The following is a 21,759-nucleotide window of genomic DNA, read 5'->3' as shown; positions in this document are numbered from 1 at the left end:
TTTGACCAAGTAATTTAATAGCTAGCTAGGTAAATTCCCCAAGCAGAAAACTTCCCTTCACTTAGTATACACACAAGTGTATTTCTACCAGAGGATTTCTTCACTTCGGCTCAAAATTTTAAAGGGAAGCTCTATTTATACGAGACTGTCCCCACCAAAGACATAGAAACATGCACTTGGTCACACTTCAGTCACATACAAGAATACACATTTATTCCCCTCCCTCCAATCAGGAACACAATGAGGCTTATTTTCAAAGCACTTAGCCTCCCAAAGTTCCATAGAAACCTATGGAACTTAGCCTCCCAAAGTGCTTTGAAAATATGCCTCAATGTATGTTCTTTATCACTTTTCAGAGCGATACATCTCACACACTCTGCAGGTGCTGTGTTGCTTCTGCTGCTCATGTGCTCATTCAGTCCGGAGGTACCCCCCCCCCCCAAACCATCATGTAAGTTCTTGTATTTACATAGTAACAAAGTAGATGACAGCAGATAAAGACCCGTAAAGTCCATCCAGTCTGCCCAACAAGATAACTGTGTAAATCGCATGGTTGCCATTGATGGCTGCATTCACAGTATATCAAGCACTGTAATAAAAAAAATAAACTCACTGCATAAGGTATGATGTGATATAACATATGTATATTTGATCTTGATTTGTCTTTGCCATTTTCAGGGCACAGACTGTATGTTTGCCTGGCATTAGCTTTATTCTCCAATTACTGAAGATGTCATCTCTCCAACCACAATTGGAGCACAGACCATAGAAGTCTACCCAGCACTGGTCTTGTTCTCCAACTACTGAAGCTGAATCTGTCCAGTCATGATTAGGATATACAACTACTACTACTTAACATTTCTAGAGCGCTACTAGGGTTACGCAGCGCTGTACAATTTAACAAAGAGAGACAGTCCCTGCTCAAAGAGCTTACAATCTAATAGACAAGTGAACGGTCGGTCCGATAGGGGCAGTCAAATTGGGGCAGTCTGGATTCACTGAACGGTAAGGGTTAGGTGCCGAACGCAGCATTGAAGAGGTGGGCTTTAAGCAAAGACTTGAAGACGGGCAGGGAGGGGGCTTGGCGTTGAATCTGTCCAGCCATGATTAGGGCACAGACCATAGAAGCCTGAAGCTGAATCTGTCCAGCCATGATTAAGGAACAGACCGTAGAAGTCTGCCCAACATTGGCTTTGCTTCTCAATTACTGGTATTGCCATCCAATCATTGCTAAGCTTGTTTGGTTCCATGCCTTCCATACAGGATTCCTTTGTGTTTATCCTACGCATTTCTGAATTCTGTTACGTTTTCCTCTCCACCTCCCCCCATGGGAAGGCATTCCAGGCATCTACCATCCTCTCCTGTAACAGCCCCTTCACCCCCATTCCTCTAATATTTCTACACCTTCTCACCCCCACCCCACCTCACCCCACCCCCATCAATACTCACTTGTTTCATTGGCTCTCTCCTAAGCCCTGTGCAGAGATAATTTCCATCCACCCATCCTGTTCCCACAGCACTTGCAACTCAGCTCCTCCTTGCTGAGGTATGTGCAGCTTTCCCCTTTGGCAGGATCCTACCTCAGTCTCTGCATTGGAAGGGGGGATACTGGAGCACTATAGTGGGCTATCAAGACATTTTAATCATTCTCTGGCTTTGAGACAGTTAATTTATAGATCTGTAGAATCCTGAAAAAATCCAGACACCTGGAAATCCTCATCTCATAAATTCTGAACACCCCTGACAGCACCCTCCCTCCCGCCCAAGCTTCTGGTCAAAAGGCATGTGAATAGTTTGCCTATGCCTCAATCCAATTCTGATTGCAATAACCTATTTTGAAACTCTTGAACAGAAATTTTATAAAACCAATACATGTGAAAAGAATATAGATAATTACAGGGCAAATGTATCACTGAACCTGAAATACAATGTGTGTATATATAGGTAGTTGATTTCAAATAATCCAAGGAAACATGTGACCAGCATGGTGACAAAAGTATATATTGCCATGTAGGGAATCTAGGTGACAAAACAGTCTGAAATAAGGTAACAGACACCTGCAGACTGAATGAGGGAAATGGATGGCTTTAAGCTATAAAAGAGTCTAGTGTATGGTTGGCTTAGTTGCAGAACGGCAAGAGGTATCTGGAAAGAAATACAAAAAGACACCATGATTACTGGACCAAAGGGATAAGGAGCTAGGAAACCTTATGATTAGGGATGGGCTGAAAAACACTCAGCACTAATTACAAACTTTGCCCATATTCATAATAAAAACTGACTTTAAACTTTGACTTGTTAGCTATAACATTGTTAGCTATGTCAGTGTTGGGCTTTATTGTTATTTTCATTGTGTATTTGGTACTTTCACAAGCCTGTGCTATGAAACTTGTAAATGTTTAAGGGAATCATAAAGGTGTATAGTTATTTAATTAATTTTTCACCTTTGCATACGTTTAATATTGTCACGTTCATAATTTGATGGTATGTAGTTATGTAAATTAAAGGAAAAGGAGGGAGATGGGATTTGATGCATCACCTTTCTGGGGTTACAATCAAAGCGGTTTACATATTATATACAGGTACTCATTGTCCCTGGGGCAATGGAGGGTTAAGTGACTTGCCCAGAATCACAAGGAGCTGCAGCAGAAATCGAACCCAGTTCCCCAGGTTCTCAGCCTGCTGCACTAATCATTAGGCTACTCCTCCACTCCACTTAAACGGGGAAGTTGTATTTTACAGGAGGGAGCTTTAAAGGGCTAACAATATTTTTTTTTTCGGGGGGGGGGGGGGGGGGGGTGGGGGGGTTCTAAGATTGTACGTGTTTTATATTTCTACTAGTAAAAAAGGCCCACTTCTGACACAAATGAAACAGGCGCTAGCAAGGTTTTCCTCGGAGTGTGTATGTTTGAGAGAGTGTATGTGAGAGTGACTGTGTGTGAGAGAGAGAGTGAATGTGCGAGTGTGTGTGTGTGAAAGAGAGAGTGTGTCTGTGAGAGAGTGTGTGTGTGTGTGTGTGAGAATGAGAGTGTGTGCAAGTGCGTATTTGAGACACAGTGTGAGAGAGAGAGTGTGTTTCACAGATACAGTGTGTGCAAGAGAGAGTGTGTGTGAGACACAGACTCTCTGTGAGACTGAGTGTATGAGACCAAGAGAGTGTGTGAGTGACTGTGTGACACATAGAGAGTGAATGTGATACAGTGTGAGACATAGAGTGTGTGAGACAGTGTGTGAGAGTGAGAGAAAGACATTGACTGTGAGAGAGAGAGTGTGTGTGTGACAGAGATACCTCCCCCCCCCCCCCCTCTCTCTCTGGTGTCAGGCGCCCCCCCCCCCCTCCCTCTCTCTCTCTGGTGTCTGAGCATTACTGTGCAGGATGCTGAGCTCTGGCTGTGCTTCAAGGAACTGACCAATCCTATTTAATAGAATGCACCTCAAACATTCTGAAGCCGAGAAACCTCATGTGGTTGGTCACTTCTGCTTGTGACAAACCCGGAAGTACGTGATGTCAATTCAGGAGATGGATACAGAGAGCAGGAATGCCTCAGCCATGCCGTCAGCTTCAGAATGTTGGAGGTGCATTTTATTATATAGGATGTGTACAATCCATGTTTAATTAATTTGCTGTAAAGGCTAGACTAAAAGCTTTACATTAAATTAAATTACTCTTCTGATTTTCTAATTTTTTTATCACAATAAATAACTGTGACTTAGTCAACTCTACCTGTGGGCAATTGCTTAGAATCTGAATATAGTTTGTGACTAAATTGATGCAGTTTTTCTTTGCCCATTTTATTTTTCTGGGCTGCCCTTTAGGTAAGGGTCAGAGTTAGAGACGGTGGAAAAAAAGAAAAACTATAGCAAGATCCCTGGGTCATGAAAGAGAGAAACTAGTAGTGTAAATTCACCCACTTGCACATTATTAGCCCACTTACCTGCTCGATATTCTCTGATGAAGGGACATAAAAATGATCAGGTTTTATCAGCAATACAGATGATAACCACATCGCTCAGGTACTGCATGCCATAAAGTGGTCATGTCTAGAGAATTAAGAAAAGCAGTTTACAACCAACCTATTCAAAATAACCTACTTACCTTTGCTTTTCTTTTCTCTCTTTATGCTTGTCAACATTGTGCCCTCGGTCCTTCACCTCTCGTGATTTATCTTCAGAACGTTCTTTTATTCTGTACTTTTCTTTGTGCTTCTTTGTGGCTGAAATTTCTTCCTGTGCTGGTGGAGGTGGACTAGGAGTACGAGGACCTTTTTTCTTACTTTGTGCTCCTTTTGAGCTTCTAGGAGAGGGCGAGGACACCAGACACAGCAAAAAGTAAAAGGCTTCTTTTATTCTCCTCCCTTCTAGCTTGCTCTGAATCTTAAGTCATCAAAACAGATTCCGATATTATTCCTGATGTCTTCCCAAAAACGCTTCACAAGCACACAGCAACAATAGTGAACCAGTTATTTTCCAAAAACCTTTATTTCCAAAATCAACCTTATAACTAGTGGAAATACTTTTAAGTTTCTTTGGCTGATTTGAAATTCTGCACTACAGGTGACCTGTTATAAGTTTGTTTTGTGAGCTGAAGTCCAGGGAAAGCGAATGCTACATACCTGTAGAAGGTATTCTCCGAGGACAGCAGGCTGATTGTTCTCACTGATGGGTTGACGTCCTCGGCAGCCCCCTCCATCGGAAAGTTTACTAGCAAAGGCCTTTGCTAGTCCTCGCGCGCCCATGCGCACCGTGCATGCGCGGCCGTCTTCCCGCCCGAAACCGGCTCGAGCCGGCCAGTCCAGTATGTAGCAAAACAATACACTTCAAGGGAAGACTCAACTCCAAAGGGGAGGCGGGCGGGTTTGTGAGAACAATCAGCCTGCTGTCCTCGGAGAATACCTTCTACAGGTATGTAGCATTCGCTTTCTCCGAGGACAAGCAGGCTGCTTGTTCTCACTGATGGGGTATCCCTAGCCCCCAGGCTCACTCAAAACAACAACCATGGTCAATTGGGCCTCGCAACGGCGAGGACATAACTGAGATTGACCTAAAAAATTTACCAACTAACTGAGAGTGCAGCCTGGAACAGAACAAACAGGGCCCTCGGGGGGTGGAGTTGGATCCTAAAGCCCAAACAGGTTCTGAAGAACTGACTGCCCGAACCGACTGTCGCGTCGGGTATCCTGCTGCAGGCAGTAATGAGATGTGAATGTGTGGACAGATGACCACGTCGCAGCTTTGCAAATTTCTTCAATGGAGGCTGACTTCAAGTGGGCTACTGACGCAGCCATGGCTCTAACATTATGAGCCGTGACATGACCCTCAAGAGCCAGCCCCGCCTGGGCGTAAGTGAAGGAAATGCAATCTGCTAGCCAATTGGATATGGTGCGTTTCCCTACAGCCACTCCCCTCCTATTGGGATCAAAAGAAACAAACAATTGGGCGGACTGTCTGTGGGGCTGTGTCCGCTCCAGGTAGAAGGCCAATGCTCTCTTGCAGTCCAATGTGTGCAGTTGACGTTCAGCAGGGCAGGAATGAGGACGGGGAAAGAATGTTGGCAAGACAATTGACTGGTTCAGATGGAACTCCGACACGACCTTTGGCAAGAACTTAGGGTGAGTGCGGAGGACTACTCTGTTATGATGAAATTTGGTGTAAGGGGCCTGGGCTACCAGGGTCTGAAGCTCACTGACTCTACGAGCTGAAGTAACTGCCACCAAGAAAATGACCTTCCAGGTCAAGTACTTCAGATGGCAGGAATTCAGTGGCTCAAAAGGAGGTTTCATCAGCTGGGTGAGAACGACATTGAGATCCCATGACACTGTAGGAGGCTTGACAGGGGGCTTTGACAAAAGCAAACCTCTCATGAAGCGAACAACTAAAGGCTGTCCTGAGATCGGCTTACCTTCCACACGGTAATGGTATGCACTGATTGCACTAAGGTGAACTCTTACAGAGTTGGTCTTGAGGCCAGACTCAGACAAGTGCAGAAGGTATTCAAGCAGGGTCTGTGTAGGACAAGAGCGAGGATCTAGGGCCTTGCTGTCACACCAGACGGCAAACCTCCTCCAATGGAAGAAATAACTTCTCTTAGTGGAGTCTTTCCTGGAAGCAAGCAAGATGCGGGAGACACCCTCTGACAGACCCAAAGAGGCAAAGTCTACGCCCTCAACATCCAGGCCGTGAGAGCCAGAGACTGGAGGTTGGGATGCAGAAGCGCCCCCTCGTCCTGTGTGATGAGGGTCGGAAAACACTCCAATCTCCACGGTTCTTCGGAGGATAACTCCAGAAGAAGGGGGAACCAGATCTGACGCGGCCAAAAAGGAGCAATCAGAATCATGGTGCCTCGGTCTTGCTTGAGTTTCAACAAAGTCTTCCCCACCAGAGGGATGGGAGGATAAGCATACAGCAGGCCCTCCCCCCAATCCAGGAGGAAGGCATCCGATGCTAGTCTGCCGGAGGCCTGAAGCCTGGAACAGAACTGAGGGACTTTGTGGTTCGCTCGAGATGCGAAGAGATCCACCAAGGGGGTGCCCCACGCTTGGAAGATCTGTCGCACTACCCTGGAACTGAGCGACCACTCGTGAGGTTGCATAATCCTGCTCAACCTGTCGGCCAGACTGTTGTTTACGCCTGCCAGATATGTGGCTTGGAGCACCATGTCGAGACGGCGAGCCCAGAGCCACATGCTGACAGCTTCCTGACACAGGGGGCGAGATCCGGTGCCCCCCTGCTTGTTGACATAGTACATGGCAACCTGGTTGTCTGTCTGAATTTGGATAATTTGGTGGGACAGCCGATCTCTGAAAGCCTTCAGAGCGTTCCAGATCGCTCGCAACTCCAGAAGATTGATCTGTAGATCGCGTTCTTGGAGGGACCAACTTCCTTGGGTGTGAAGCCCATCGACATGAGCTCCCCATCCCAGGAGAGACGCATCCGTGGTCAGCACTTTTTGCGGCTGAGGAATTTGGAAGGGACGTCCCAGAGTCAAATTGGAGCAAATCGTCCACCAATACAGGGATTTGAGAAAACTCGTGGACAGGTGGATCACGTCCTCTAGTCCCCCAGCGGCCTGATACCACTGGGAGGCTAGGGTCCATTGAGCAGATCGCATGTGAAGGCGGGCCATGGGAGTCACATGAACTGTGGAGGCCATGTGGCCCAGCAATCTCAACATCTGCCGAGCTGTGATCTGCTGGGACGCACGCACCCGCGAGACGAGGGACAACAAGTGGTTGGCTCTCGTCTCTGGGAGATAGGCGCGAGCAGTCCGAGAATCCAGCAGGGCTCCTATGAATTCGAGTTTCTGCACTGGGAGAAGATGGGACTTTGGGTAATTTATCACAAACCCCAGTAGCTCCAGGAGGCGAATAGTCATCTGCATGGACTGCAGGGCTCCTGCCTCGGATGTGTTCTTCACCAGCCAATCGTCGAGATATGGGAACACGTGCACCCCCAGCCTGCGAAGTGCCGCTGCGACCACAGCTAGGCACTTCGTGAACACCCTGGGAGCAGAGGCGAGCCCAAAGGGTAGCACACAGTACTGGAAGTGGTGTGTGCCCAACTGAAATCGCAGATACTGTCTGTGAGCTGGCAGTATCGGGATGTGTGTGTAGGCATCCTTCAAGTCCAGAGAGCATAGCCAATCGTTTTGCTGAATCATGGGGAGAAGGGTGCCCAGGGAAAGCATCCTGAACTTTTCTTTTAGGAGATATTTGTTCAGGGCCCTTAGGTCTAGGATGGGACGCATCCCCCCTGTTTTCTTTTCCACAAGGAAGTACCTGGAATAGAATCCCAGCCCTTCTTGCCCGGATGGCACGGGCTCGACTGCATTGGCGCTGAGAAGGGCGGAGAGTTCCTCTGCAAGTACCTGCTTGTGCTGGAAGCTGTAAGACTGAGCTGCCGGTGGACAATTTGGAGGTTTTGAGGCCAAATTGAGGGTGTATCCTTGCCGGACTATTTGCAGAACCCACTGGTCGGAGGTTATGAGAGGCCACCTTTGGTGAAAAGCTTTCAACCTCCCCCCGACCGGCAGGTCGCCCGGCACTGACACTTGGATGTCGGCTATGCTCTGCTGGAGCCAGTCAAAAGCTCGCCCCTTGCTTTTGCTGGGGAGCCGCGGGGCCTTGCTGAGGCGCACGCTGCTGACGAGAGCGAGCGCGCTGGGGCTTAGCCTGGGCCGCAGGCTGTCGGGAAGGAGGATTGTACCTACGCTTACCAGAAGCATAGGGACCAGTCTTCCTTCCCCCGAAAAATCTTCTACCTGTAGAGGTAGAGGCTGAAGGCTGCCGGCGGGAGAACTTGTCGAATGCGGTGTCCCGCTGGTGGAGAGACTCTACCACCTGCTCGACTTTTTCTCCAAAAATGTTGTCCGCACGGCAAGGCGAGTCCGCAATCCGCTGCTGGAGTCTATTCTCCAGGTCGGCGGCACGCAACCATGAGAGCCTGCGCATCACCACACCTTGAGCAGCGGCCCTGGACGCAACATCAAAAGTGTCATAAACTCCTCTGGCCAGGAATTTTCTGCACGCCTTCAGCTGCCTGACCACCTCCTGAAAAGGCTTGGCTTGCTCAGGGGGAAGAGCATCAACCAAGCCCGCCAACTGCCGCACATTGTTCCGCATGTGTATGCTCGTGTAGAGCTGGTAAGACTGGATCTTGGCCACGAGCATAGAAGAATGGTAGGCCTTCCTCCCAAAGGAGTCTAAGGTTCTAGGGTCTTTGCCCGGGGGCGCCGAAGCATGCTCCCTAGAACTCTTAGCCTTCTTTAGGGCCAAATCCACAACTCCAGAGTCATGAGGCAACTGGGTGCGCATCAGCTCTGGGTCCCCATGGATCCGGTACTGGGACTCGATCTTCTTGGGAATGTGGGGATTACTTAGTGGCTTGGTCCAGTTCGCAAGCAATGTCTTTTTCAGGACATGGTGCAAGGGAACAGTGGACGCTTCCTTAGGTGGAGAAGGATAGTCCAGGAGCTCAAACATTTCAGCCCTGGGCTCGTCCTCCACAACCACCGGGAAGGGGATGGCCGTAGACATCTCCCGGACAAAGGAAGCAAAAGACAGACTCTCGGGAGGAGAAAGCTGTCTTTCAGGAGAGGGAGTAGGATCAGAAGGAAGACCCTCAGACTCCTCGTCAGAGAAATATCTGGGGTCCTCCTCTTCCTCCCACGAGGCCTCACCCTCGGTGTCAGACACAAGTTCACGGACCTGTGTCTGCAACCTCGCCCTGCTCGACTCGGTGGAACCCCGTCCACGGTGGGGGCGTCGAGAGGTAGACACCCTCGCCCGCATTGGCGAAGCTCCCTCCGCCGACGTAGTCGGGGAGCCTTCCTGGGAGGTGGCCGCGGTCGGCACCGCACGCGGTACCGACATCGGGGACCTCAACCTGGGCGATGGGCCAGCCGGCGCCACGCTCGACGGTACCGGAGGCGCAAGCACCGCCGGTACCGGAGGGGTAGGGCGCAACAGCTCTCCCAGAATCTCTGGGAGAACGGCCCGGAGGCTCTCGTTTAGAGCGGCTGCAGAGAAAGGCTGAGAGGTCGATGCAGGCGTCGACGCCAGAACCTGTTCCGGGCGAGGAGGCTGTTCCGGGCTGTCCAGAGTGGAGCGCATCGACACCTCCTGAACAGAGGGTGAGCGGTCCTCTCGGTGCCGATGCCTGCTGGGTGCCGAATCCCTCGGCGACCCAGAGCTCTCGGTGCCGACGCGGGGAGGAGACCGGTGTCGATGCTTCTTCGACTTCTTCCGAAGCATGTCACCGGAGCTCCCCGGCACCGACGAGGAGGACGTAGAATCCATCCGTCGCTTCCTCGGGGCCGAGACCGAAGAGGGTCGATCCCGGGGGGGCTGTACCGCAGGAGCCCTCAGGGTAGGAGGAGACCCACCCGAAGGCTCACCGCCACCAGCAGGGGAATGGACAGCCCTCACCTGCACTCCTGACGATGCACCTCCGTCCGACGACATCAGCAGACGAAGTCTCGGTACCACCGACGTCGATACAGTCGCCCGATGCCTCGGCGCCGATGCAGAGGTCCGATGCCTCGATGCAGTCGATGGAGCGGCAGCCAAGGAAGATGGTCCGGACGCTGACGACGTCGATGCACTCGATGCCTCCGGTGCCGATGCCGACGAAGAGCCCGAGAACAAAACGTTCCACTGGGCTAATCTCGCTACCTGAGTCCGCCTTTGTAACAGGGAACACAGACTGCAGTTCTGAGGGCGGTGCTGGGCCCCTAGACACTGAAGACACGCAGAGTGCCTATCAGTGAGCGAGATTACCCGGGCGCACTGGGTGCACTTCTTGAAGCCGCTGGAAGGCTTCGATGTCATGGGCGGAAAAATCACGCCGGCGAAATCAAAAGCCGAAATGGTGAAAATTGAAGCACCAAAATTTAGAGGGAGAAAAATCTCGACCGAGGCCAAAAGAGGCCTACCCCGACAACGAAAGAAAACTTATGGGGCAAAAACTAAGAAATACGGGAAGGGCAGAAAACCCGAAAGGGTCTTCCGGAATACTACCGGAGCGCTTCCCGAACTTTTCTCAAGGAAAAAAAGGACAAAAACACGTCGAAAAGGACGCGCGAGGTCGACTCTCTGGGGCACGAACGGCGTAACACGACCGTACCGAGTGCGGACGAAAGAAGACTGGCCGGCTCGAGCCGGTTTCGGGCGGGAAGACGGCCACGCATGTGCGGTGCGCATGGGCGCGCGAGGACTAGCAAAGGCCTTTGCTAGTAAACTTTCCGATGGAGGGGGCTGCCGAGGACGTCAACCCATCAGTGAGAACAAGCAGCCTGCTTGTCCTCAGAGAAAATGCTGAAAACCCACAGAGGATTTAATGCAGTAACGAAACACTGAGAAAGTGACCACGGACTCAAGAGTCAGGGATGGTAATCTTGAATATGTAGACAATTTACTGCTCAAAGACTCAACATAGTAACTGTTAGAATCTTATGGTACACTAAAAACGAATGAAATTTCAAACATTTCTAGTGTACCATAAGATTCTAACATTTTTCCAATGTCCTTTATAGACCAATCTATACATAACCAATTAAGTTGCTCACAATTCTGAAGACACATTTACAGCTAAAAGAAAGGTTAGTTCCTTGCATTTTGATCAATTCATTGTTATGATCCCTATTGTTGTTTAACATTCTGAATTAAATCAATGTTCTTTTTGTGTACAACATAGCCATACAAAAAAAGTCTGAGTTTTATGCTTTCATTTTAAGAAATACCAATAAGTTATGTGACATCTCTCACTGTAATGTGGTATTAGTTCATATGTGTTTTATTTTGTATGTTTTCAGAATTTTGTATTCATTTATATTTTAGTTCTATGTATTTTAATGTTTTTAATGTAAATTTTATACATTTTTTAGACTCCTGAATCAAGCCTAAAGTCAAAACACAGTTACTGTGTCAAGTCTTTGAGCAATAAACTGTCTACATATTCAAGATTACCGTTCCTAACTGTTGAGTCCATGGTTGCTTTCCCACTGTTTTGTTACTGTTTGTGAGCTAAAGAACATTGGTGACAACCTTATGAGGTACTGTATGCATTTGCCTAGGTGTGTTGATCCATTTTACTTTTTAAATTTGCCGCTGAAGCAGGCAATAGCTGAACTATCTTGGGCTAATGAACTAATGAAAATTATTTTGGATCCAGTATTTCCACTAAATAAGGTTGGTTTTGGAAATATTAAAGTTTTTTTTTGGAAAATAATAACTGGCTCACTATCACTCCTGTGTGCTTGTGAAGTATTTGGACTGCAACAAATTTGGACCTCTTCTCTTTCTGCTACTCCCAAAAATGCTGCCATATATAAGCCAAGCACTACAGTGACCTCTTGTGGTAAAGGGAAATCGCTTTCTAGCAGTGCATTATGTATACATATTTTTAAAAGTCTGAATATGTTTCTTACAGATATACCCTCTCCCACTAAAAACATTTATTTCCTTGCTTCTTTTCATTATTATATTTTTAAATTTTGAAAGCACTCTTTTTATGTCAGTTCCTAGATTGCTTTTTCTATTTTCTGTATTTTGCCATATATATCTCCATACATTTGCTGTTCAGCAAAACATTTACACACCAAATAACAGGCCTGATTACCAACCAAAAGGTCAAAAGTGCAAAAACAGTCATGTTTATAGGAACAGGAGATAAATCATTATTCAGATTGGGCTGTACAATAATGATGGATAAATCCTTGAAATTGCAGAGCATGTGGCTAAGTGATTTGTCATTGTTTGTAAAGGCAGTGTTTGGTCAGTTTACAGTACTGCATCAGTTACACCCTTATCTTGATCAGAATAATTTTGTCCCAGTGGTTCAGGCACTAGTTTTATCCAGACTGAATTACAGTAATATGATCTACCAGGGAAACAAATTTGCCAATTACAAATAATGCAAATAATCCAAAAATACTTCTGCATGGTCCTAGAACCGTGTGTCATCTTGGTTGAAATTCTTGCACCGGCCACCTGCTGAAGCAAGAAATTAGGTTTAAGATGTCTTAAAGCACACCAGGGTCTAAGACCAAAATATCTGCAGGACAAGCTGCTGAAGTATGTCCCAAATCAAGCAATGCACTCAGGTCAGAAAGAGCAATTAGCGGTGACTATGAGGGGCATAATCGAACGCAAACGCCCATTTGTAAAAACGTCCATCTCCGAGAACGGGTCCGTGAAGGGGCGGGCCGAACTGTATTTTCGAAAAAAATGGATGTCCATCTTTTTTTTCGAAAATACATTGGATTAGGGCGTTTTTTGAGCTGGGCGTTTTTGTTTTTTAGCGATAATTGAAACCGAAGCGTCCCAGCTCAAAAACGACCAAATCCAAGGCATTTGGTCATGGGAGGGGCCAGCATTCGTAGTGCACTGGTCCCCCTGAGATGCCTCTATGCCAGCCTCAAATATCATACCTAGCTCCATGACAGTAGTATGCAGGTCCCCAGAGCAATTTTACTTTAGTTGGTGCTGCGCGGGACCCATGCAGAGAGGAAAAATCGGAAGAAAAAAAAAACAAGCAAGCAAGTGCAGTCAGGGGCGTCCAAATTAAAAGATAGTAAAAGGGGGAATTGAACCAGCAACCTTTTGATTACAAGCTCAGTGCTCTAGCTAGTGCACCACTGATTAGACGTCCTTCCCTTTCCATTAAGTCTCTCCAAGTTTCTGTCAGCCAATCACAGCTCATTTAGCTGACATCTGTGTCAGCTAAACAGCGATGATTGGCTGACAGAAACTTGGAGGGACTTAATGGATAGGGAAGGATATCTAAGCACCTGAATAATGTGGCTCACTGGCTAGAGCACTGAGCTTGTAATCAGAAGTTTGCTGGTTCGATTCCCCCTTTTACTATCCTGGTAATTTAGACGTCCCTGACTGCACTTGCTTGTTTTTTTTTTTTCTTCCGATTTTTCCTCTCTGCATGGGTCCCGCACAGCACTAACTAAACTAAAATTACTTCGGGGACCTGCATACTGCTGTCATGGAGCTGGGGATGACATTTGAGGCTGGCTTACAAGTTGGAAAAAAAGTGTTTAACATTCGTTTTTTTTTGGTGGGAGGGGGTTAGTGACCACTGGGGGAGTCAGGGGAGGTCATCCCCGGTTCCCTCCGGTGGTCATCTGGTCATTTAGGGCACTTTCTTGGGACCTGTTCGTGAAAAAAAACGGGTCTAACAAAAGTGACCTAAATTCTCTCTGAAAACGCCTTTCTTTTTTCCATTATCGGCCGAGCACGCACATCTCTGCTCAGCCGATAACCACGCCTCAGTCCCGCCTTCACCACGCCTCCGACACGCCCCTGTCAACTTTATGTGTTCCCGCGACGGAGTGCAGTTGGAAACGCCCAAAATCGGCTTTCGATTATACCGATTTGGGCACCCACAAGAGAAAGATGTCCATCTCCCGATTTAGGTCTGAATTTGGGCGTTTTTCTCTTTCGAAAATAAGCCTCAAAGTAACTCAGGTGTGATTGGCATCAGTGGGGAGGAAAGCTTTCTTTCTATTAGCCTCTTTGTTATGAAACAACTTGCAGGTTGAGCGGAGAGGGATGAAGGATTATTTGAAGGTCGGATGAGAGGTAAACAGTTGTATTTTTCTAGCAAGTGGTTGTGAGATGAAAAAGTGGACCTGGTTTTCAGTGTTTTGAGGATACTGTTTAAAGTCTGGTTATAAAAACTGAAAGGCTGAAAGAGATTTGTTGTGATTTTATAGGGCGGGATGAGATAGAATAATGAAATATTTTATGTTGCATGTAATTGAGGTTGGTGGGAGTTTTACTGGAGTGGGAAAATTGGGGATTTTATTTGTTGTATGTGATGGATTGTAAATCATCTTGGTTTGTTTTGTAGATAAGGCAATATATAAAGAAAAAGAAATCTGCAAAATCATTCTCAAAAATAATTCTCCATTAGCTGTGAAGAAAATGGGGGTAAAAAATAGCAGTTGTATTACTAGACACAGGGGAAAAAATATCACTCTGTCAAATTAGATCATACCAGGACAAGGTACGTAGGTGCTTCTGTTTTAAGAGCAGTACTTTGGATAATTACTAAGCACTTATAAAGAACTTTAGCGAGTTCACCTCCTGCTTACGGCTGTGTGCTTTCAACATACCATCTAAAACAGGAGTGGGCAACCTTGGTCTTTGAGGGCCACAACCCAGTTGGGTTATCAGGATTTCCCCAATGAATATACATGGTATCTGCTTGCATACTATGGACGCAGTACATGAAAACAGATCTTGCGCATATTCACTGGGGAATTCTAAAAACCGACTGGGTTGCAGTCCTCGAGGGCCGAGACTGCCCACCCCTGATCTAGAAGAATACTAATCTAAGTGTGGAACAAACACACGTTTTGTGCTGCTGCAGCACTCATCACTGACTCTTTAGGTTGCCCCATGCCCATCACCACCAATCTAATATGGTGGTGTTAGTACTAGATTTGGATTTATCTCCAGTCCTAAATCCAAATCTAGTACATATTAGATTGGTGGCGATGGGCATGGGGCAACCTAAAGAGTCAGTGATGAGTGCTGCAGCAGCACAAAACGTGTGTTTGTTCCACACTTACAGTGGGGGAAATAAGTATTTGATCCCTTGCTGATTTTGTAAGTTTGCCCACTGACAAAGACATGAGCAGCCCATAATTGAAGGGTAGGTTATTGGTAACAGTGAGAGATAGCACATCACAAATTAAATCCGGAAAATCACATTGTGGAAAGTATATGAATTTATTTGCATTCTGCAGAGGGAAATAAGTATTTGATCCCCCACCAACCAGTAAGAGATCTGGCCCCTACAGACCAGGTAGATGCTCCAAATCAACTCGTTACCTGCATGACAGACAGCTGTCGGCAATGGTCACCTGTATGAAAGACACCTGTCCACAGACTCAGTGAATCAGTCAGACTCTAACCTCTACAAAATGGCCAAGAGCAAGGAGCTGTCTAAGGATGTCAGGGACAAGATCATACACCTGCACAAGGCTGGAATGGGCTACAAAACCATCAGTAAGACGCTGGGCGAGAAGGAGACAACTGTTGGTGCCATAGTAAGAAAATGGAAGAAGTACAAAATGACTGTCAATCGACAAAGATCTGGGGCTCCACGCAAAATCTCACCTCGTGGGGTACCCTTGATCATGAGGAAGGTTAGAAATCAGCCTACAACTACAAGGGGGGAACTTGTCAATGATCTCAAGGCAGCTGGGACCACTGTCACCACGAAAACCATTGGTAACACATTACGACATAACGGATTGCAATCCTGCAGTGCCCGCAAGGTCCCCCTGCTCCGGAAGGCACATGTGACGGCCCGTCTGAAGTTTGCCAGTGAACACCTGGATGATGCCGAGAGTGATTGGGAGAAGGTGCTGTGGTCAGATGAGACAAAAATTGAGCTCTTTGGCATGAACTCAACTCGCCGTGTTTGGAGGAAGAGAAATGCTGCCTATGACCCAAAGAACACCGTCCCCACTGTCAAGCATGGAGGTGGAAATGTTATGTTTTGGGGGTGTTTCTCTGCTAAGGGCACAGGACTACTTCACCGCATCAATGGGAGAATGGATGGGGCCATGTACCGTACAATTCTGAGTGACAACCTCCTTCCCTCCGCCAGGGCCTTAAAAATGGGTCGTGGCTGGGTCTTCCAGCACGACAATGACCCAAAACATACAGCCAAGGCAACAAAGGAGTGGCTCAGGAAGAAGCACATTAGGGTCATGGAGTGGCCTAGCCAGTCACCAGACCTTAATCCCATTGAAAACTTATGGAGGGAGCTGAAGCTGCGAGTTGCCAAGCGACAGCCCAGAACTCTTAATGATTTAGAGATGATCTGCAAAGAGGAGTGGACCAAAATTCCTCCTGACATGTGTGCAAACCTCATCATCAACTACAGAAGACGTCTGACCGCTGTGCTTGCCAACAAGGGTTTTGCCACCAAGTATTAGGTCTTGTTTGCCAGAGGGATTAAATACTTATTTCCCTCTGCAGAATGCAAATAAATTCATATACTTTCCACAATGTGATTTTCCGGATTTAATTTGTGATGTGCTATCTCTCACTGTTACCAATAACCTACCCTTCAATTATGGGCTGCTCATGTCTTTGTCAGTGGGCAAACTTACAAAATCAGCAAGGGATCAAATACTTATTTCCCCCACTGTAGATTAGTATTCTTCTAGATCAGGGGTGGGCAGTCTCGGCCCTCGAGGACTGCAACCCAGTCGGTTTTTAGAATTCCCCAGTGAATATGTACAAGATATCTCTATATATAAAAGGCAACACCAACGTTCTATGAAGCCTCCAACCGGAAGTGTGAAGGGGGAGAGATATCCGGTTTCCCCATGAGTGTCTGCCCCGCCCTCGCTCTCTCTCTAACACAAACAGTGAAGGAAAACAGCTAAGCAGGAAATCAAATTGCTCTCTCTGTAACAATGAAGGACTCAGAGGGGGGAGGGGAGAGAGGGCAGAGAGGGCAGGAACACACACACTCCCACATGCACACAGAAGAAAACCTTGCTAGCCCCCATTTCATTTGCATCAGAAACGGGGATTTTTTACTAGTATATATATAATTGTGTTAGTACTAGATTTGGATTTAGGACTGGAGATATATATATATAGAGAGAGAGAGAGAGGGAGAGAGAGATTTGATTACTCGCTTTTCTAAATTTAAGCACAAGGCATATTAAGTTCAAATACAGTAGGCATTTCCCTTCCCGAAAGTGCTTACAATCTAAATTGTGTCTTGCCCAAGGTCACAAGGAGTGTCAATGGGAGATGCAAGATTTGAACCCTGGCTTCCCTGGTGCTTGGCTCCCTACTTTAACCACTAAGCTATTCCACCCCAAAATTAACCTAAAGTACAATACTTTAGCAAAACTTACATTACTTTTATAAACATAAGTACAGGTATAGAATTGACCATGGTTCTGATATAAATCACCATGCTAAGCAATACAAGACCATATTCACTTACTACAAAGACCACCCACTGCAAAGACTTGTTAGCTTTACTAAAGTTTACATTTGTGTTTCTCCTGGGGCTCTAAAAACAATTGAGAGAAAGAGGAACTCAATTACAGATTTCAGAGCACACACGATCAGTAGGTCAGGCCCAGTTGACTAATTTTTTTAGTTCTGTGGCACAAACCACATACTGGACTTTTGACTATCTGGTGATGATCAACTCCTTATTTACCAAGTTGCTGTCAACATGCAAACTAAAATTCTCAAATCACTCCCACCCTCGAAGATGCAGAATTCTAACCAATCCTGCAAAGAACAGTTCTTCACAGAATTGCCATACTGAGTCAGAACAAAGGCTCATCAAGCCCAGTATCCTGTTTACAACTGTGGTAAATCCAGGTCTGAAGTACCTGGTAGACTGTAGCTAGATTTCATGCTATATACCCTCGGGTCTTTATTTATTTATTCACTTGTTTAATTATTTAGCCTGCCCAAACAGATGACTCAAGGTATGTTACAAAACATCTAATTGCCTTAAGACAGAAAACACAATTACCCTTCCCACCACTAAAATTTACTGAATACATTAAAACAATTCAACAGCAATAATGTAAGTCACCCACTCCAGCATCTTCACCTGAATAGGTGAGTGTTCAGACTTAAACCCCTCCAAATCCAAACCTTATTGATTGCTAATGCTAATCTGTTCCACAACACAGGGATCCCAATAGAAAATGCAGTGGCCCATACTACTGACTGTACACTCCTCAACCCTGGGACAACCAATAAGTTCTCATTCATTGAATATAAGCTCCTTTCTATAGAGTACCAACCTAATTTGTCCAACAAATATCCCAGACTTGAACCATGCAATACTTTAAAAGCCAGAGTCAGAGCTTTAAAGTGAACAGGAAACCAATGTAATTCAGCTAAAATGGAAGAAATATGCTCCTGAACTCCCACTAGCCACAAAACCTTTGTGACCTTGTTCTGTACAGATGGTGCAAACTCTGCTTGAGCAATCACAAATAAAGTGCATTACAACAGTCAAGGTGGGTATTAATTATAGAATACAATTTAGCAAATATAGGTTCCTCAAATTTAAAAAAAAAGACCTTAATTCTCTTCTGCTGTTTGGTGATAAAAACATACTCTCACTACCCTATATATTTGGTACTATGAGGTTAAATAACCATCAAGCAACACCTAAATTTCTCACCCTATCCTGAGCTACCACTTGAATCCATTGCAATAAAATAATTAGACATTCCCACTTCATGGATCTATTGTGAACCCATAACATCTCCATTTTAAATTAACCTACAATCTATTCAAGAACATCCAGTTATCTACCAGTTCCAGAACTTCTGCAGCATGCCAGGTGACCAACCTTTACCCAAAGGGATAAGGAACTGAAAATCATCGCAAAAATAAAATACTTAACCCCAACCATCCTACGTATATCTGCCACTGGCACTAAAAAGATTAAAAAGGGAAATAGCAGTGCCCCTTGCAGAACTCACGCAAACCTGGGCGAGCACATGATAACCTATCACCCACCAATACTTCTTGGGTCCCTTCCTAATAAAATGCTGGAAATTATTTGCTTTTTTGGCGCCACCACACACTGAGCAGAAGATTTCAACTTACTGTCCACGATCACACCTAGATTTGTTTTTCCTGGGTGGGGATTCCTAATGCAGAACCTAGTCTAGCATTGTGTAGCTACAGGTATGTGCATCATTTTGCACTTGCCCACATTACATTTCACATCATATTTGGATGCCCTGTCTCCCAGTCTTGCAAAGTTCTTTACCTTTACAGCAAGCTTTTTTTCAAATTCTCTTTTTGCTTTCCTTATCAATTCTCTGTCAGCTTTTTCCTATTATCTTAATTCAGATCCTTTTTCCATTTATTGAAAGATTTTTTGGTTATCATAGCCTCTTTCACGTCACCTTTTAACCATGTCGGCTGCCAATTTGGTCTTCCTTCCCTGCTCTTAATGACTGTACACTGCAAGCTCTGCTTTATCACTTACCCTCTCCAACAGGGTTTATTAGACTTCCTCACTTTGGGTACTAAAGCTTAGGGTGTGCTAAATTCTAAGAAGCCAACAGGTATATAATGAGCTTCGTAGCACACGTTAATGTCTGCTAGCACACACTACGCTTGCAATAAGCTTTAGTAAAAGGCTCCTTCATCTTTGTCTAGTCTAAGCAAGGTAATTACAATGGTCTCAGATTCACATACATTGTCATCTTTAATTATGCTGGTTCAAATCCAAGTATGATTTCTTTTTTAATTGGTAAATCAAAACTATTTCACTGGATAGCTGAAATATCTGCATGTTAATTATATCAAGGGGCAATCTAATCACTGTGCTACTTCCCCTTGTTAGTTTGTTGAGCAATATTCCTTTAAGAAACATTCAAATAAATTTAATTTACTGAAAACATGCACACACACTGTGAACATGCTGAAACAAAATAACCCAACACATTTGTTTCAAAATCATTTTTTGTTAATATTTTATGTTTTGCATTTTATATTTGCTATTTTACTTGTATACTGCTTTGTAAATCTGATCACAAAAGTGGATTATAAATGATGTAATTACATTAAATTTTACCTCAGATCTATTAATTTGTCTTTCTTTTGCTTCATCAGGGACTAGCCCCATGCAACTATCTGAAAGCATTTCAAATCACTGGTCCAAAAGTAAATTTTATTTTTATAATACGTACCACAGGCTCCAGTTTCCTGCAGTAGCTCAGATTCAGCAGCAAGAGGTAGCAAATTCTGTAGCAAAGTTTCTGAAATACTGCAGCAATCATGTGGCACATTTACATAAATTTGAATAAAGAATATAAATTTATTTCCAATCTTGCTTTGTGTTCATCTGCTCTTTCAAACAACTTCTATTCTATCAATCCTTCTTCCATTACCTCCACCACCTCTTTCCCATTCCTCAAGTCCCTCTATTTTCACAATGCCCCAGAACAACTTCACATAGTTTTCTCCTCACCCGCTTGCAATAATGACTATTGGCAGAAAAAGGAGAAACATGAACCACATCCTCCTCTTCTACCGCTATGAGTCACATGGTTCAAAGAAGCCATTGGCCCTAAGAAACAGAGGATGGCGAAATGGCTCAATACGCTACTGTTCTCCTTTTCTTGCCACTAAATCTGTGTGGGGAAACAGGGAACTAGCCAGGAGATTGAGCAGGAATGTGCTACAGGGAATCCATCAGTCCCCTACATGGCTCTGACCCCTGCTCTTCTATAGTCATATTTTGCAGCCCTGTCAACACTGCAGGAGACCATGGGCCCTGCTTATTATGAAAGTGTCCAGTGACAGTCTGATGTGATAAAACTACATTAAAACTTTAATACCAAGCATGTCTTAAGGGAAAAAGCTGTGCTTGTAGTCCTTAAAATTATTACACTCAGAGATTCTAACACTGCAGAACTCTAGCACAAAGCTACATGTCTTGCTCCTATACTGACCCATGAGACTTCAAATACAAAAGCAAGAGGATGCTTATCAAAACCAGATGCATTCATCTTCCTTTCTCTAAGACAGTGGCTCTTGAACATTTTTGAGTCACAGACCTCTCTGATGAAAGCTATGGAGCACATGCAGCACCTCCCTAGAAAAAAAACATAGAAATATGCAGCCCATCACTGGGCAGAATTTGGCCAAGTCGGGCGTCAATTCATCCCTCAAGTTCTGTTGTGTTATAAACTCTACTTTGGACTACTCTCGATATTTTGGGTTGGTTTTTTTGTTTGTTTTTTAACCTGTGGTTGCTCAGAAACTTGCACAGCCTGCTAGTAAGTAAGCTATCAGTACAAAGGGCAGAGAAGTTGAAGGGCTTGGTGAGCCAGATATTGCTATAAAATCGCAGGTTGATTCTCTTTTGACTGCTTCTGCTCCAATGCAGCTACCGGTCACACCAACTTTGATTTCTTTAACTTACACTGTAAATACATCCTATACCTTTGGCCCAACTAGTATCAAACATCCAAAACAATTAAGCAACATTATAATGAATGAATTTATTGTACTCCGCTTAGGTAGTAAATGGATAATAAATGAGTAAATAAATAAAATAAATAAATAGCAAAGAATCAAAAGTTACAATTAATAACTTATTCAAAAGACTAAATATTTACCTTAAAAGTCACCATAACCCACTACAAAAAGACAGATGCTGAAGATCATAAAAGCAGGGTACATTTGCTTTAAATCCCATCAACCGGAAACTATTTTAAGT

At 45.2% G+C, this 21,759-nt stretch overlaps 1 protein-coding gene across 2 annotated transcripts in view; it reads right to left on the bottom strand.

Annotated features, from left to right (window-relative positions):
- ZC3H13 (zinc finger CCCH-type containing 13) overlaps nt 1-21,759 on the bottom strand; it is a 215,599-nt gene that overhangs the window by 141,474 nt on the left and 52,366 nt on the right. For both annotated transcript variants that reach the window (XM_030200507.1, XM_030200508.1), the window contains exon 8: nt 4,097-4,294. In XM_030200507.1, coding sequence (XP_030056367.1) covers nt 4,097-4,294 — 198 coding nt within the window. The remainder of the gene's footprint in view (nt 1-4,096; nt 4,295-21,759) is intronic.

Source organism: Microcaecilia unicolor, chromosome 4 (assembly GCF_901765095.1).
Source record: "Microcaecilia unicolor chromosome 4, aMicUni1.1, whole genome shotgun sequence".
Taxonomy (NCBI): Eukaryota; Metazoa; Chordata; class Amphibia; order Gymnophiona; family Siphonopidae; genus Microcaecilia; species Microcaecilia unicolor.
This window is presented reverse-complemented; position numbering and strand designations above follow the sequence as displayed.